We start from the raw sequence: 15573 nt of genomic DNA on the forward strand, positions 1-15573 counted from the left end.
ATCGACTTGTATTCAAGATAAATGGACATTTTTTTCCTCCAAATAAAGAAAAATGAACAAGCTTTAAGATGATACCTATAACTCTACAAGCCTACAATTTACGAGAGCCTGATTCCACCACACTGCATCACAGATATTTCGAGAAACTAGTCACACTGACGGGAGAAAACAAGAATAGAGGGCCTCAGCAACTGCTCTGTGTGTTCTTTTCCCCTAACCTGTGGAACGGGTACGGCAGTTTGTCCGGTGATCCAGACCTCGACATGTAATTCAAGCACTCTATCTCCTGGGCCAGACGACTGGCATGCCCTTGTTCGAGGACGCCCATCCGTCTGAGGTCATCAGCGGTCAAGGTCACAAGAGTCCGGCCAGTTACACCGCGGAGGAGGAAGCAACTTTTGTACCTGTGAGTGGGAGATCTGGTCAGCTCTGCTGGTGATGCTCGAGAACATATTCTTCTGCCCGAAAAGGACAAACTGTTAGTTAGTGTAATATTTATAATAATAATAATAAGTGCATTTATACAGCACATATCCATGCTCAAGAGTTTGCTCTATGCGCTTTACAATCATTATTACCCCAGCAGACCCTCTGAGAACACTCAGAAACATTCTCATCTTCCGCAGAAGCATACAGTGCAAGCTGCGGATTTCAAGCGCTCAAACACTATCAAACTGACAAGATCTTTCACTGTCTATAGCTGGGTACCCATTTCCACCTGTGTGAAGTGAGGAAAATTCGTGTAAAATGCCTTTCCCAAGGACACAACGTCGGGTCCCTGAGGGATTCGAACCCACGACCTTACGGTTGCGAGTCCGAGAGCCTAACCACTAGGCCACCGACGCCAAAGTGTACCATTAGTTATGTTGATATCACGTTGTGTTATTGCGTGAATGACCCCGGTTCGGATCCCGAGTGGTGTGTTATTGAGCTTAAAGCTGTTTGGGGAATTTTCAGAGTTATCCACCTACATGGCTTGGTCATATTGGAGGATGACAGGTATGCCAGATGTCCGCATGGCAAATAACCTTACAGCTTTCAAAGGGTCTTTAAACCAACACCATAATATGCAGAACATCTTTAATAAGTTGCTAGACAACCAGGTTTTGGTACTGTACGGAAGCAAACTATGTCCACTGAAATATTAGAAAAGTCCAACTTTTGTAATGAAAAGAGGGATACCGCTTGAAGAGGTACATCTTATCGTAGACCCCCAGCTGCTTGTTAGTCTTTTCCACTTTTCTTGAACAGGGTCCTCGACACCCCCCCTCCCCCCTTCTTTCTAGGTCTCTCGCTCACTCTCTCTCTCCACTCCCTCTCTCTTTTTTTTCTATCTTTCTCTTTTTTTACCTTTTTTCTCTCTCCATTTTCCCACAAATTTTTGTCAATACTTTTTCCCTCACAGTTTTCTCAATTTCTTTCTTTTTCGATCTCCCTGTCACTGCCCTAGTTTGTGTCCCTGTATCTCTCTTTTTCTCTCTCTTCGTGTCTGCATCTGTCTCTTCCGGTGTCTCTTCCTCTGTCTCTCCCTGTCTCTCGATGTCTATCTCTTTGTCTCTCTTTATCTGTCCTCTGCCTCATTCTGTATCTATCTATCTATCTATCTAGGTTTTTCAGTGTCTTACTACCACAACAACTAAGACAAAAAAAACCTGTAAATCTCTTGACCTTAAAACACAAATCCGCATATTTTCCTCAAATATCCAGAACCCCTAAGACCCCTTGCCCCTAGACCCCCAAACAGACCTCACCTGGCAAACCCAACCTCATCCAGCCACTCCACCACCCTGTGCTTGTCCCAGCCAAAACATCTCGGCTCCGCAAACGGCGATCCGGCCAACAGTAGCGAAACTGGGGGCTCAGCGTCCGCCCGGTACAAGGGCTTCACACAGCTTGGGATCATAGGTGTCATGGCCGCGCGGGGTCTGCTGGGGGACTCCAGGTGCTTGACAACAGCTGGATTGCGTGATCAAAACCGACCCAAGAAGAAGGACACATGAACAATGAAAATGTATTGGTGTCATACGTGAACCATTCTTGTAACCGCGGTTGTCTGAATACTTCTGCTGACAGTTGCTGGTGTTTTAAACTCACTGAACACAATTTAGAAATTAACATTTATTTACTTACTCTTTCTCTATCCCAAAACCGTCATGTACACAAGGCAGAGAGTAGTCGGCGCCACGCTTGTCGGTCCCGGGCCATTATCTCCAAACTCGGCACATACAGGCCCTGGGTGATTGCCTTATCCCTAAGTGTGCCTCTATAGCTTCGAGTTGGTCTACCTCTTTTTCATTTTCCAGCTGGTCTCCAATACCATTATCTGATATGGCAATCTCGCCTTCGGCAGTATTAGAACATGTCCTAAATGTCTCCATCTTCTCCTTTCAAGGGTCGTGTTGATATCTCCAGTTTTAGCTTTTTCCAACACTTCTTTTTTTTGTAAATAAATACAATTTAGGTACATATAATCGAAAAGGCCAAAATAAGGACCATTCCATAAGCGTGCATTTTGGAGAGTACTCAAAGCAAAATTTATATATATATATATATATATATATATATATATATATATATATATATATATATATAGGGCCTTCAGAAAGTAAGGAACTTAGATACATACTGTACTTCTTAATGAAAATTACACATATGTCATTTATCTGCTTTATCTCCTGTATTTGTTTGTTTTACATGTACAAGAACGTCTCATCTACTTCAACTGGAGCACCATACATCTGTTGCAAATGCTGCATGCAGCAGATCTGCCGTACAAAATCGCGTACAAACGGACATCCTGTACGTAGTAAATAAAAGGTGCTTTAGAAAGTAGCACATGCACTCCTGGTCCAGAGTTTTCTGTTTGTGGGGGCTGGGAAGGCTGCTTACTTTACTCTGCACTGTAATTATTCCATGCTCCTTCTTTTCTATGATTCTTTGTTACATTATACTATTTATCACCCTCAAAGGGATCATGCAGATCGTTGTTGAACACGATTGTGGCACTGAAAAACGTCGCAAATGGTTAGTTTAGATGCTACGGCACCCTACCCGCCCTACTACACAGCTATAACGTACTCGCACGTCAGGGGGAGACCCCCTGAAACCCCCCTAATGACTATAAAAGCATCCATTATCACATTTTTTTTCTCTAAAACTGAGACTTAACTTTTTAAAAACTGACCTTATTCGTATATATCCGATCCGGCGCCACTTAAGTGGTGAAGGAGCTGACATCCGGTAGATCTAGTGGATGTGACGCGAAACGGGAGTGCTTCTATAAAAATACCAATGAACCCATCGACCGCAAAAAAGGTCGTTTTGAAATGTGACAAATGGTCAAAAAGATACATTATCAATTGCGATTTGCTTTGCATAGCAGTCTGTCAAAATGATTTTTTGAGGAATACTGAAATTTTCAAGGAGATCTTCTAGATCTAGATTTCTAAAAGTATTCTATGTGGAAAATACAATCCCAGGCGTACGAATAGGGTTAGATTCTAGATGTAAATAGATATTGCAAAAGTATAAACTGTGAATTGAGTGATCTTAGTGTTGTGACTTCTGCGGAAGGACTTCCGTAACGAGCGACCGCCCCAGCCTACATAATCAAGAAGGGACTTTTGAGTGGGATATGTAAAAGGGAAGGACTTCCGTAACGAGCGACCGCCCCAGCCTACACAATCAAGAAGGGACTTTTGAGTGGGATACGTAAAAGGGAAGGACTTCCGTAACGAGCGACCGCCCCAGCCTACGCAATCAAGAAGGGACTTTGGAGTGGGATATGTAAAAGGGAAGGACTTCCGTAACGAGCGACCACCCCAGCCTACGCAATCAAGAAGGGACTTTTGAGTGGGGTATGTAAAACATAGGGTTTAGTATTTGGTTGGGCAATAAAGAAAGTAAAGAAAGTAAACTGAGTTTGTGTTACTTTGTATTCCTCTTGCCTTCCTTTGTCTCTTCACCTGGAATGGGAATTATTAGTGACATGTTAACATCTCAAAGCATACACAATAATATGACATGATTAGAAAAATCAGTGGCGTGACCGTGATTCGAATGATAGTCAAGTTTCCCAACTTCGCTGTTTATGACGCTACAACATCAAATCAAACAGTGTGCTTACCTGCTACAGGTCAAGGCCAGATATCGTTAAACGTTGATATGGGAAATAAAGTGAACTTAAAACGAAAACAGACAAACCCAACAAAAACGCCCTAGATCTAGATGCAGTAAACTAAAACCTAAAAACCAAAAATAAAAACATCTAAAAAAGAGCTTGACGTCCTCCCACGAATTTCCGTTCCCACGTTTGTGTTCAGCTTAAGTGCTAGATCGCGTGCGTAAGCTCAACAACAGCACTAGATTAAGTTTCACTTGGAAAATATTGATTTTGATGTTACGAAAGACGGATGAATTAGTTTCAAGGCTGCAATACTGCAAATGTTTATCGTTTCCAGCTGCATGCAGCCTACAATGAACTGCTCCTTTTCTTATGGTTTATACAGTCAGTGTTTGCACAACTGTAGGGAAAAAAGCAACGACGATTCGCCTCATGGATTTGCATTCGATATTTGAAAAACATTAATGGAAAGTGAAGCAATTTGACACGCGACTTCCGGCTGTTGCTCATCCACAGAATATTGTGCTGCCTATCTCCCAGGGAGATCAAGTTCACCAATATTTGGGGATAGATTTCTGATTTCCCAGCAACGAAAGAATATTCGTGCTCAGATTGCCAAACTGCACTTGGGAAAGGCATGAGCGGTATTTTTCTTTCTTGGAGATAGTGTGAACATTTGCTTTGCCCTGATCTGTGACTAGGATGTAAAGAAAGGGGGGAAAGGGGAGGGGGGAGGAGGGATGGTAGTTGTGGGAGGTGTTGGGTGATGGTGTGTCACATAACTATGATGGTCATTCATAGAATTATTCACGTTCGAGGTAAAACGTGGTGACTATTACCACACAGGGGGACTTGGTTACTTGGTTGGAGAATAGGTATAATCGCAGATGGCACAATGCCATAGCTGCTCCTCCTTTCTCCCCGGGATCCATGACATGGTTTGCTTGCTGATTGTGCCAGTTATAAGCTGATTGGATATTGGTTTTGCTTTTCCACGCAGTAGAGCTGGGCGAAGAATCGATTCCGGAACCGATTCTCACGATTAATGCTACGAAAGAAAAGTTCCGACTTTTTACGTAAACGAGCATTACAGTTACCAGTTTCTTAAATAATTAAAAATCTTCCTTTTTTTAGAACTCATTTTTGAAAAATAAAAGTTGATGCTTGGTTCTAGTAGAGTTCCGAAATCAAGGTTATCCTAAATCTGAAGGTGTTCGGAGCCAACCAGGTAATCCACCGAGAAGAAATCACATTATTAGAAAGTAACTGGGTTCGGAGTCGATTCCTGCGAATTCTAGCTTTCAAGAATCGGAAACCTGACCGCCCAGCACTGCCCGCAGGTTGCCGTCACTCCCCTTGAGACTACCCCCCCCCCCCCCCCCCCGTCTTACCTTTGTCTGTGATATTGATGGATCTACTTGCATGGCGCCGTCAATCTCAGCCTGGCCGGCTAGCTTATCATACATAGGGGGACTTTGGTCATTCATCAAGAAAACATTTTTGTCCTTTTTCAAGGCACCAATACTAACATTTAGAATTATTTTTGTTCTTTTGTTTCTTACAATTCCAAAACCTCGTTACATAAACAAATACTCTTTCCCCCAAAACAGATCTGCAGAGACTTTTTGTGAGGATTTGAGCTAGTTCAATGATGTCGTCTGCTTTTTAATTTTTTTTTTTTAATTTGAAAGGTGCTGAATAATTTTGGTTAGTATTTTGAAACATGCGTTTATCAATAACCATTATCAGACAAATGAATATGATCTGTAACAGCATTGAAAAGAGGTTAAATATCTATTTCAGTTGTATTTTTCGCTATTTGTTGCAAAGGACAGAGGGTGGCTTAAGTCGTCCCAACCGTTATGAATCAGAATGAGGTGACTTTGGCCACCGGGTTTTGTCATTTGCTTCTTCGGTGTATTTGATTCCCCTTTATGCTTATTTCGAGTAGCGAATATCCCCTAATCTTTAAAAAGATCTACCTTACTGCACCTGTTGCAAGACAAATTTCCAAGTCTTGAATTTCTGTCTTTTATGTCTTTATTTCCTGTACTTATGATCCCAAAGTAATGATTTGAATAAAGTTAAGGTATTGATTAAGATGTCGTGGCACTGACCTGTTGAGCTTTCTAAGTTATCACTTTTCATAAAACGTCAAAACTTATTATTTTCAATATAATATGTGTCTGACGTCCCCATTTACCCAATTTAGAGCATTTAGGAAACGGACTTCGATCCTACCTGTCAGGGTCAACACGGGCTGAAAGGGATACAACGTCAATGCAGAAAGTCTGATTTACTCCATAAAAATTCTCCCAACAGAGATATCGAACTCAGGTCAGCGCGTCTGTGGTTCAGCGGTTAAGCGCTACGCTGTTGTACTCAGAAGACTTCGATCCCCAAGTGCTGAAGTGCATGTGCAGTGGAGATGGAGAATTTGTTTTGTTTGTTTTTGTAAAGTATTTTACGGCGCTCACATAAGGTCATATGAGCGCGTGGAACACACTTAATATTTTCAGTTAGTGGGGCATTTTGAATTTTGCCCGGGTGGCGTCCGAAGCCTACTCTTATCGATTTTAGACCACCAAGGGATCTTTAACGTGCGCAACTTGCACACGGGCCCTCCGAGGTTTTTCGCCCTTGTCCGAGAAGGCTATATGTAGATCTTTCCTACCAGAAGATCAGAGGTGTGGCAGAAAGACAGCAGTAAGAAGAAGCGAAGGAGTAGCAGTAGCAAGGCTGCAGAAAGAGTCAGGAGCCCAGAGGAGGGGGCAAAGGAGGTGAGGGGATGGGGAGCAGAAACTGGAAATGAAAGCAGACGACAGAACATTGCTAGAGAGCAGGAAAGGAGGTGAAAGGAGGCCATTTTAGAGAAGAACATTTTTGGGTCGCTACCCAGATTCGAACCCGGGACCTTTGAATGAGAGGCCAACATCTTAACTTCTAGGCCACGAGAGCCCCCCAAGAGAATTTGTCGTAGGTGGGTAGATGTCCTCTAAAACCTTAGTGTTTGGTCTCTTCTGAAGCCAATGAACATGAAAACAGCTTGATGAAGAGCCAGAGGAACGAGAAGTTTCGTTAGAACCTGACACTGACAATTTAGACTGAAAAAAACCGTTTGTGTCATACATGTATTATGTGTTTGAAATCTTTCCTCTGGAACCTCCAGTTTTGTCTGGCAGTTTCAAGTTTTGTACAAAACTTTGCCAGTAATTTATTGTAAAACACAGTTATTATATGTGCTAAATTAACTTCTTTTTTAGTGAAAGTAAACATTTGTGTGACGGAAAACTTTCTGTTTACCTATATAGCATGCAATGTGTTTGTTTTGTTCATAAACGACAGACGTTAACAACAGTAAAAGTATCATACATTGGTGCTACAAACAATCACAGAAAGACCACTTATTATAGTAATTCAGTGGCCACTCTCATCCCAGTATCATCATCATCCAGTGCCAGATCTGCGATAGACATCGGCGATCATGGTTTTCCATTCATTCCTTTGCCTGGATGCTCTCAAAAAAGCTACGTTTCCCTGATCTTTCCCTGTTACCCATTTGTTTAGGTTCCCTAAGTATGTTGTTCTGGGCTTACCCCTGCCTCGCTTGCTCTCAATTTTGCCAGTGAGAGCTAGATGTTCAAGACCCGTATGTCTATTCAGGTGTCCCAAAAACTGCATTTGTCCTTTCCTGATTGTTTTTAACATTGAGCGTCCCACGTGGGATTCATCAAGCACTACCTCATAATTTGATTTCTTTTCCTTCGACGATACTTTTAGCAGTCTCCTAAGAAACCACATTTCTGTTGCTTCTATTTTATTTTCACTGTCTTTAGTGATTGTCCAGCATTTACAGTCATACAGAATGGTTGACCAAACATAGCATCCCAGTATAGACTTTATTTTATTTTACTATGATAATTAAAAGGCCGGCGAAAGTCAGCCCATGGCGAGGTGGTTTTGGACACCATGTAACATAAATTGCCCAATAATTATCAAAAAATGAAATGAAGTGTAAAACTAAAGAAGATCATTCACTAGGTGCATACTCTTCTTCTCTATCACTGTAAGCTAACACTTATCGCCGTCTACTGAGGCGACCGATAGTTCTGTTATAGTCTTCGCGATAACCTTTTAGACTTACAATCCTAAGATCCAAGGTAAATGCACTTTTTCCGGACTAAATTCCATCCTCTGTCATGTTTGGTTTTGTGGAGAGTGGGGTAGGGGGATCCCGTACACTATATTAACAGCTGAGTGTATAATTTTTATTGTTTTGTATTCTCTTGACTGCTGGTTCTTTTTAATTCTTGCTTCTCTGTTTCCTTCCTTTCTTTGCTTTTGCTTTTGAGATATTCATTTGTTTCATTGTTCTTTATGTTATATGTTTTTGGGGTGTTTTTTGGGTTCGTATGAAAACCATAGTTACCCCCTTTTAAACCTTTGTGTACATCTATGATGCAAACCCACAAAGCAAAGACAAAAAGGGTTAAACATACACTTCCATCACAAAAAGTGCTGACGTCAACAATATGGCGTTTCACCATAGAGTATGTCAATAATCACTGAATGTTTACCTTTTCTACTGGTGTTTTCAGGGCTTGCAACTTAACGTAAGCGCCCTGCACTGGCCAAAACAGCCCAGCCCCAACAGCCCGCCCAGCCCTGCCCAGCCCGCCCAGCCCGTCCAGCCCTGCCCAGCCAAACCCATCAGAAAGTGGCCAACGTCATCAATAGTCGTATCGTGCAGTGTTTGGCAGCCGTCAATGCTCACTTCCGTACTCAGCTGAAAAGACATCATGGAGCGGGTAAACACTGGTTATTTAGTCAGGACAAAATATTTTGAAGGCTCCTTGGACAGGGAGCAGTGGGGAGAGAAGAGAGAATGAGAATTAGAGAGATAGAGAGAGACCTAGTGATAGAGGGAGAGAGAGGTGGATAAATTTAAAGTCTTTGACCCATACATGAGAGAGAGAGAGAATGAGAGAGAGAGAGAGAGAGAGAGAGAGAGAGAGAGAGAGAGAGGGAGGGAGAGAGAGCGTAGAGTGAAGAGAGAAAGAGAGAGAGTGGGAGAGAGAGAGAGAGAGAGAGAGAGAGAGAGAGAGAGAGAGAGAGAGAGAGAGAGAGAGGGGGGGGGCAAACAAGTGATTGACCGTAAGTAAAAACTACCTTGCAAGAATGATAGGTCACAACTATAATATTTCCCCTTGAAATGTGAACATAGCAGGTTCAAGTGTGACGAAAAGCAGAGCAAATCTAACATTGGCGAAATTGTGAGGCATTGAAAACTCAGATTTGACACGTATTTATTTTTAGCAATCAATTGTGTCTAATCAAATATGAACATAGCAACGCCAAATAGAACAGAAGTAATTTCTTTTTCAAATGTGGCGTTACATGCTCAGATATGACATCAATAGAACGCCCAATCTGGTCCTTCGACAACAGTTGATGACGCGCTGTTTGGGGGCATTTAGAAGAAGAAGCATAACTTTGTCGTTTTTCATTCCGATTTTTTAAATTTTGTTTTCTTTTTCTCAATTTAAAAAAGACAACAACATGCACACTATGAAAGGGGAAAATCCGTCTTGCTGATTTGCGTATGATGATATGAAATGTGCTGCAACATTGCCCTTGGTCTGCTTGCTACGTTTATAAAGACTTAACCGTGAAGAAAGCAAATATGCTGGTGGCTTACTCCAAAACCGATTGTACAGCCAAATCCCGAATTTACGAAGCATATCTAAGATGTTAGGACAATTTGCAAATTACTTATTCCATCGTCACAGCAAAAAGATTCAGGTACTCAATAGAATTTGGAAATCCCCCCCCCCCCTCCCCCCCTACCCCCCGGTCAGTGCTACTGACTGAAGTGTCTTTAGGCAATTCCCAAAGATTGACATGTTCTTATGCACAGTTAATTGTGAATGGGTTGATTCATCATTGTCATGCTCATACTGTGCCGGAACAACATAGGGGGAACTGCTGTTTTTTCTTTCCTCATCCTTACTATTGTCATTTTTTCGCTACGTCTTTTGTATGTCTGTAACTATTTTTGTGAACTGCTATTTCCGGGGCACCTTGATGATAGTCGAAGCACAATTTGTGCTGTTGAGGCTAGAGAGGTGAGAAAAATAAGCCTGATTCCCCATTTGGATTTCTCTGTTGACGTCCACCCCTTGGTGCTCATATGACCTTATGCAGTTGCGGGCGCCGTAAAACCTTACTAAAACGAACAAACAGATAATAGAAACGTTTTCACTTCTTTAAAATAGTAAAGTAAGCGAAGCTATTGAAGACTATGGTAAACAGAATTTCTGGAGTTTCGTCAAAGGAGACGTAGGTCTAGATCTGTTCTTACTCATGACTTTGAAAATACGTGCCCCGAACAATTCAGTGTTAGGTGGGCGTACGCGTGCCTAACAATGGCCTTAGACCATTCTCGAGATACTCGACAGAAAACCCTCCTCAAACAGGAATCGAACTCAAGTTCTTTCACACGCGACGGTGTAGAATCTAACCGCTTCACCATAGAGTCATGTTATCTGGCGTCCACAGGCAGGACAAAACAGTCCATCTCCTAAAAGATATAAACAGAGTCAAAAAGCTATTATATCTGATTACCACCCCTCCCCTCTCACCCAAATCCCTCCACATAATGCAGGTACCTTGCTGTTGGTACTGGAGCAAGAAGGACGTTAGTGATTGGCTGAGCCTCACCGGATATGGCGGGTAGGTGTGGCCTTGGCCTTTTTTTTTGGGGGGGGGGGTTGTTGTTGTTGTTGTTATTGTTGTAGTTTTCGTTGTTGTTTAAGTTCTCTTTGGTTTGTTAAATTTGGTTTTCGTTCATATAGAACCCTGCTGACTAAAATTGTGAATTGTTTAATACTGCTTTTTTTGTTTAGCTTAGTTTTTGGTCATGGGGAAGAAGAAGTGGTAAATTGAGGTCTAAAGAACCGCGATAGAGTTTCTTTTTTTAATTTGGAAAAAGGACTTTAGAGGACAGAGCATGTGTCCATTTAAAAAATGTTTGATAACTACATTAAGCCTTTCGTTTCTGTAAATACGTGTGCCTCTTGTCTATGAATGCTTTACTTAAAACAACCATACACATGCTGGACGGACATGCAGACAATCAAGTTAACACACGAACACGTCGATATCAACCTGCCTATTTCTAATTTAGTTTTTTTCTTAAAATCTGGCCTCGTCTGAAGGTACCGTGAAGTGTTCCATCACCTGGACATAGACGGACGAGCGCTGGCTCAGCTAGACACCCACGACCTGCGACGTATGGGGGTCCGGAACTTTGACCACTGTCGAGAAATGGCGGAGAACGCTCGCTGGCTCACCGGCAGGTATCGTTATGTGTGTTTTTTTGTTTTATTTCTGTAAGTGTGTTACGGCGCTCGCAACTGCCTAAGGTCATACGAGCGCGCGGGACACATTAAACTTTTTCAGTTGGTAGGAAATTTTGAATTTCGCCCGGGGTGGTGGCCGCCACCCGAGATTTTTCGCCCTTGTCCGAGAAGGCTAGGCGTAGATTTTTCTTACCAGAAGATCAGGGGTGTGGCTGAAAAACAGCAGTAAGAAGAAGCCAAGGAGTAGCAGTAGAAAGGCTGTAGAAAGAATCAGGAGCCCAGAGGAGGAGGGGGGGGGGCAAAGGAGATGAGGGAGTTGGGGCAGAAAAGGGAGACGAAAGCAGACGACAGAACATTGGTAGAGAGCAGAAAAGGAGGTTAAAGGAGAACAATTTAAAGAAGAAAATTGTTCGGTCACTACCCGGATTCGAACCCTGGACCTTTGAATGAGAGACCAAGACCTTAACCTCTAGGCCACGAGAGTTATGTTTGTGAGATACCGCGCTGTGTTGTATCACTACGCTTGGGAGAAGAATAGATTGAGTGATAATATTGTTGAATGTTTTCCTCTCCTTGAAATAAAGAATTTAGATTGTTAAGAAGGCGAGCTGTTTTGAGCTTGTGAGTAAGAGCCTGTCCGATCTGAGTGGGGAACAGCATTCTAACAAACAGACGGAGATACTTAATAATATAGATTTCGTTGTTACAGGAATCGATCTCCCCTCATTATCCTGCAAGGGCGAAGGGCTTATCATTCCAACAATAACGTCAGTGAATAAGACTAGCGGTGCAATGACAGAAAGAAACAATGCCAGAACGGTCAAGACTTCAAGATATTGGTCGTGTGTAGTCCAGTATTGAGTGCACATTACAATAGATTATTGTTTAGAAATTAATAATCCTCAGTAAACCATTGTTCTTTAGTTCTTTTGCAGGAAAGAAAGGAGGAGTACTGCTAGGTTCAGAGTTAGATCTATGTCTTTGTTAACGTGGCAAAAAGTTCGCCCTGTTTGGCAGCCCAACATATCTTTCAATTTGATGGTTACACTCAGCTCAACAATCTCAGTTCAAGTTTCAACATCTCTAAAAACAAGTGGAGTTCTCTCTGATGATTCATTTGCCTAGATGCTTGTATTTAAACTCCTGCCTTTTTCAGTTCTGTTTGAGTTGTTTTTTTCCGGAGTCTCAGACTGAGTGGAAAAAAAATTGTGAATTGTGCATAAAAATCAAGCACCAAGTGTGACGTAGTTTACCTAATTCATTGATCAACTCTAATTCATAATACATGTAAATAAAACACCCGATGTTGACCTTAGCTTTATGAATGTAATCCGTACATTTTATATTTCGTGATTTTTTTCAAGATCTAAGTCATTTCATATTGAACACGTACATGTTCATAGAATAAGCTAGTGACGAATATTCAAACTTTAGCAAACCTATCCCATGCAGTTGTGTCTCAAGACACTCGCCCTCTCTCTCTCTCTCTCTCTCTCTCTCTCTCTCTCTCTCTCTCTCTCTCTCTCTTTCTCTCTCTCTCTCTCTACCTCTCTCTCACGCTCCTTCTCTCATGCTCTCTCTCTCCCTCTCTCTCCTTCTCTCTCTCTCCCTCTCTCTCCCTCTCTCTCACGCTCTCTCTCTCCCTCTCTCTCACGCTCTCTCTCCCTCTCTCTCTCTCCCTCTCTTTCTCTCTCTCTCACGCTCTCTCTCTCTCTCTCTCTCTCTCTCTCTCTCTCTCTCTCTCTCTCTCTCTCTCTCTCTCTCTCTCTCTCTCCTCACTCTTCTGTTTCCACTCACTCACTTTCCACCTCTCTACCCCAACCCCCCTCCCTTTTCCCGTACTTTTCTTTCACCCAGATGGCCGGAAATACATATGGCAGAGTATGAGGCGTTTCCCTTCCGCTACGACCCCGTCCAATCAGGTGACACCCAGACTTCGTGCTCCTCTGGTACCCACAGGACGGATGTCTACCGGCATATCTACAGCACCACTGGGGGTCAACACTTCTATTTCGACCACAACGAACCTCTGACTTCAATCAGATGAAAATTATCACGTGATTACGCACAGCGACGTACGGGAAAAAGGAGTCTAAAAATAAAGCTCTGGTTTCAACATGAAAAAAACGTACATTCCTCAAGAAGTGGGGTACTCTTTTCCCTGTCTTCTGTGAAGCAGGTGGAGTGAAGTAAAAAGAAAACATCCCCCCCCCCCCAAAAAAAAAGAAAAAAAAAAAGAGAAACGAAAAAAAAAGTTGCAGAGGGGAGATGTGTGCAGATATACCGCTACCTTAGAATTACAAAGTTCAGTCTCGCATTTTTGGCCGTTTTGAGTTACTAAGACGTCAAATGTTCTATCAGCTCTATCAAAATCGTAACATTATCAAGATATTCAAAATAAATTTCCTTCGAAACAGCTTGACATGTAATGAAACTCAAAATGTTGGACGTCATATTTCTCAAACTTACTACTGGGCAAATAGAGCCTTGTAATTTTAAGGTAGCGATACGTGTATTTCAGTTGGTATCCGATGAAGCTCATTATAGCCAGCGGAGATAATCACCATGTTGACTGAACGGCAAGAAGAAGTAACTTGTCACCCGAAGACAGATCAAGCGTATTCCTGACTTTTCTCACAAGCCCCATCCCCTCTTCTCTCTCTTTCAAAAACACAAACACACACACTCTCTCTCACACACACACACACACACGCGCGCGCGCGCACACACACACGCACACAAACACACACGCGCACACACACACACACACGCGCACGCACACACACATACACACTCTCTCTGTATTTCTCTTTCTCACACACCCTGTCTGCTACTCTCTCTCTATACACCTCCAATGTCCAACGCCTTTGTAGGCCGCTCTATCCCAACAGCAAAAGGTTGTTATTCTCACTACTGAAAACAGCGTACACCTGACGCCCACACAATAACATTGTGAGTCTGAATATGAACTCGGTCAAGAAGTGTGGACATTTCAGTTACCCTACATAAACTTCTAAGGTTTGAGGGTATTCATGTCATTCCAGTCACGTGTGTGAGCTTGCACAGGGAGCGGAGCCACAAGCATGCCTGAAGCTTTCATGTCCGTCTGTTATTTCCGTTTCGTCTCAGTTTACCCCAACAGCCCACCATCGTGTCCATAGCAGTATTGATGTTGTCCTGTTTACCTAAAACACACCAGCATGCAGTTGGGACAGTCTCTTCGACAACACCATCTCTCAGAAGATTGTTGACGAACGAATCAAGCAACTGAAAAGGTATCCAAAGCTTAATTGATTTACAAGTTTTCATAAGATTGAATTGCTTGAGGAAGAGCTGGGTGTTCACTTGGCTGCCACTGTACAGGTAGACTCTTGCTTAATAAAGTGCGCAGGGCCATAGCTGATTCTGACTGGTTTAGTGTTTGTGGGTAAATGGACTTTCACTTAAGCTAGCTCTACTTCTCTTTTGATTAATCAAAACCCAAATGAAACTCGCTTTAGTGGACGAGTTCAAAAGTCGTGTAACATACGGCGTGTTACTGGGATCAATATTAAATGTCATGTTGTGGGTTTTGGACCAATAAAATAAGAAAAACGCAAATCAATAGCAAGTTTTTGCTGTTTCTTGACGATGACTTCCTTGCTATGAATAATATGTCGCTTTGCCACTTTTATTTTCATCTAGCTTTTAATAATATAATGTTATACAACGCCCTTTGTACATTAATTTGTCACACTGTAGAAGAATCATGAGCTCCCAGCTTAACACCCATCATTGATTAGGGCCGTGCAAGGAGATGGAAAGCTTTGCAACCCCTCCAAAAATCTAGGGTTATCGAACACCCCATGAGGGATTCGACCTAGACTCATCCACACCCTACTTCAAAATGATACCTCTAGCATAACAGAACCTGTTTCCAATTTTCTTGGGGTAATAGCAGCACTTCTTTTACAATCGCTCCGTCTCTGATAGATATGTCAAGTTACCTTGTAATGATCCTCAGTTCAAAGCCAAATTTCCGACACAAACAAACCTCGACCTTATCAGAATTCTCCGGTTGTACCATTTATTTGATACGTTGGGTTCTTC

At 42.4% G+C, this 15573-nt stretch overlaps 2 protein-coding genes across 6 annotated transcripts in view; one reads left to right on the top strand and one right to left on the bottom strand.

Annotated features, from left to right (window-relative positions):
- The window catches only part of LOC101847646, a 6092-nt gene extending 1840 nt beyond the window's left edge, over positions 1–4252 (bottom strand). The window contains exons 1-4 of one of the 4 annotated variants that reach the window (XM_005095578.2): positions 4127–4252; positions 3185–3277; positions 1752–1956; positions 219–458 (exon numbers count right to left, since the gene is read on the bottom strand). In XM_005095578.2, the coding sequence (XP_005095635.1) occupies positions 219–458; positions 1752–1912 (401 nt within the window). In that variant the 5' untranslated portion in view covers positions 1913–1956; positions 3185–3277; positions 4127–4252. Of the gene's footprint in view, positions 1–218; positions 459–1751; positions 1981–3184; positions 3278–4126 lie in introns of all 4 variants that reach the window. The other 3 variants (XM_005095577.2, XM_013080962.1, XM_013080960.1) reach the window with 3 other exon arrangements.
- A 137-nt stretch (positions 4253–4389) lies between these two features.
- On the top strand, positions 4390–13708 carry LOC101848193. Of its 2 annotated transcripts, XM_005095579.3 has the most exons (5): positions 4390–4767; positions 8722–8931; positions 10788–10855; positions 11341–11481; positions 13342–13708. In XM_005095579.3, the coding sequence occupies exons 2-5, from the start codon at positions 8923–8925 to the stop codon at positions 13529–13531; spliced, it is 408 nt and encodes a 135-aa protein (XP_005095636.1). In that variant the 5' UTR covers positions 4390–4767; positions 8722–8922; the 3' UTR covers positions 13532–13708. The 2 variants fall into 2 exon arrangements, with proteins under 2 accessions (XP_005095636.1, XP_012936417.1); XM_013080963.2 differs by lacking the exon at positions 4390–4767 and having other exon boundaries at positions 8628–8931.
- The last annotated feature ends 1865 nt before the right edge of the window (positions 13709–15573 follow it).

This window comes from Aplysia californica, unplaced genomic scaffold, assembly GCF_000002075.1.
Source record: "Aplysia californica isolate F4 #8 unplaced genomic scaffold, AplCal3.0 scaffold00107, whole genome shotgun sequence".
Lineage (NCBI taxonomy): Eukaryota > Metazoa > Mollusca > Gastropoda > Aplysiida > Aplysiidae > Aplysia > Aplysia californica.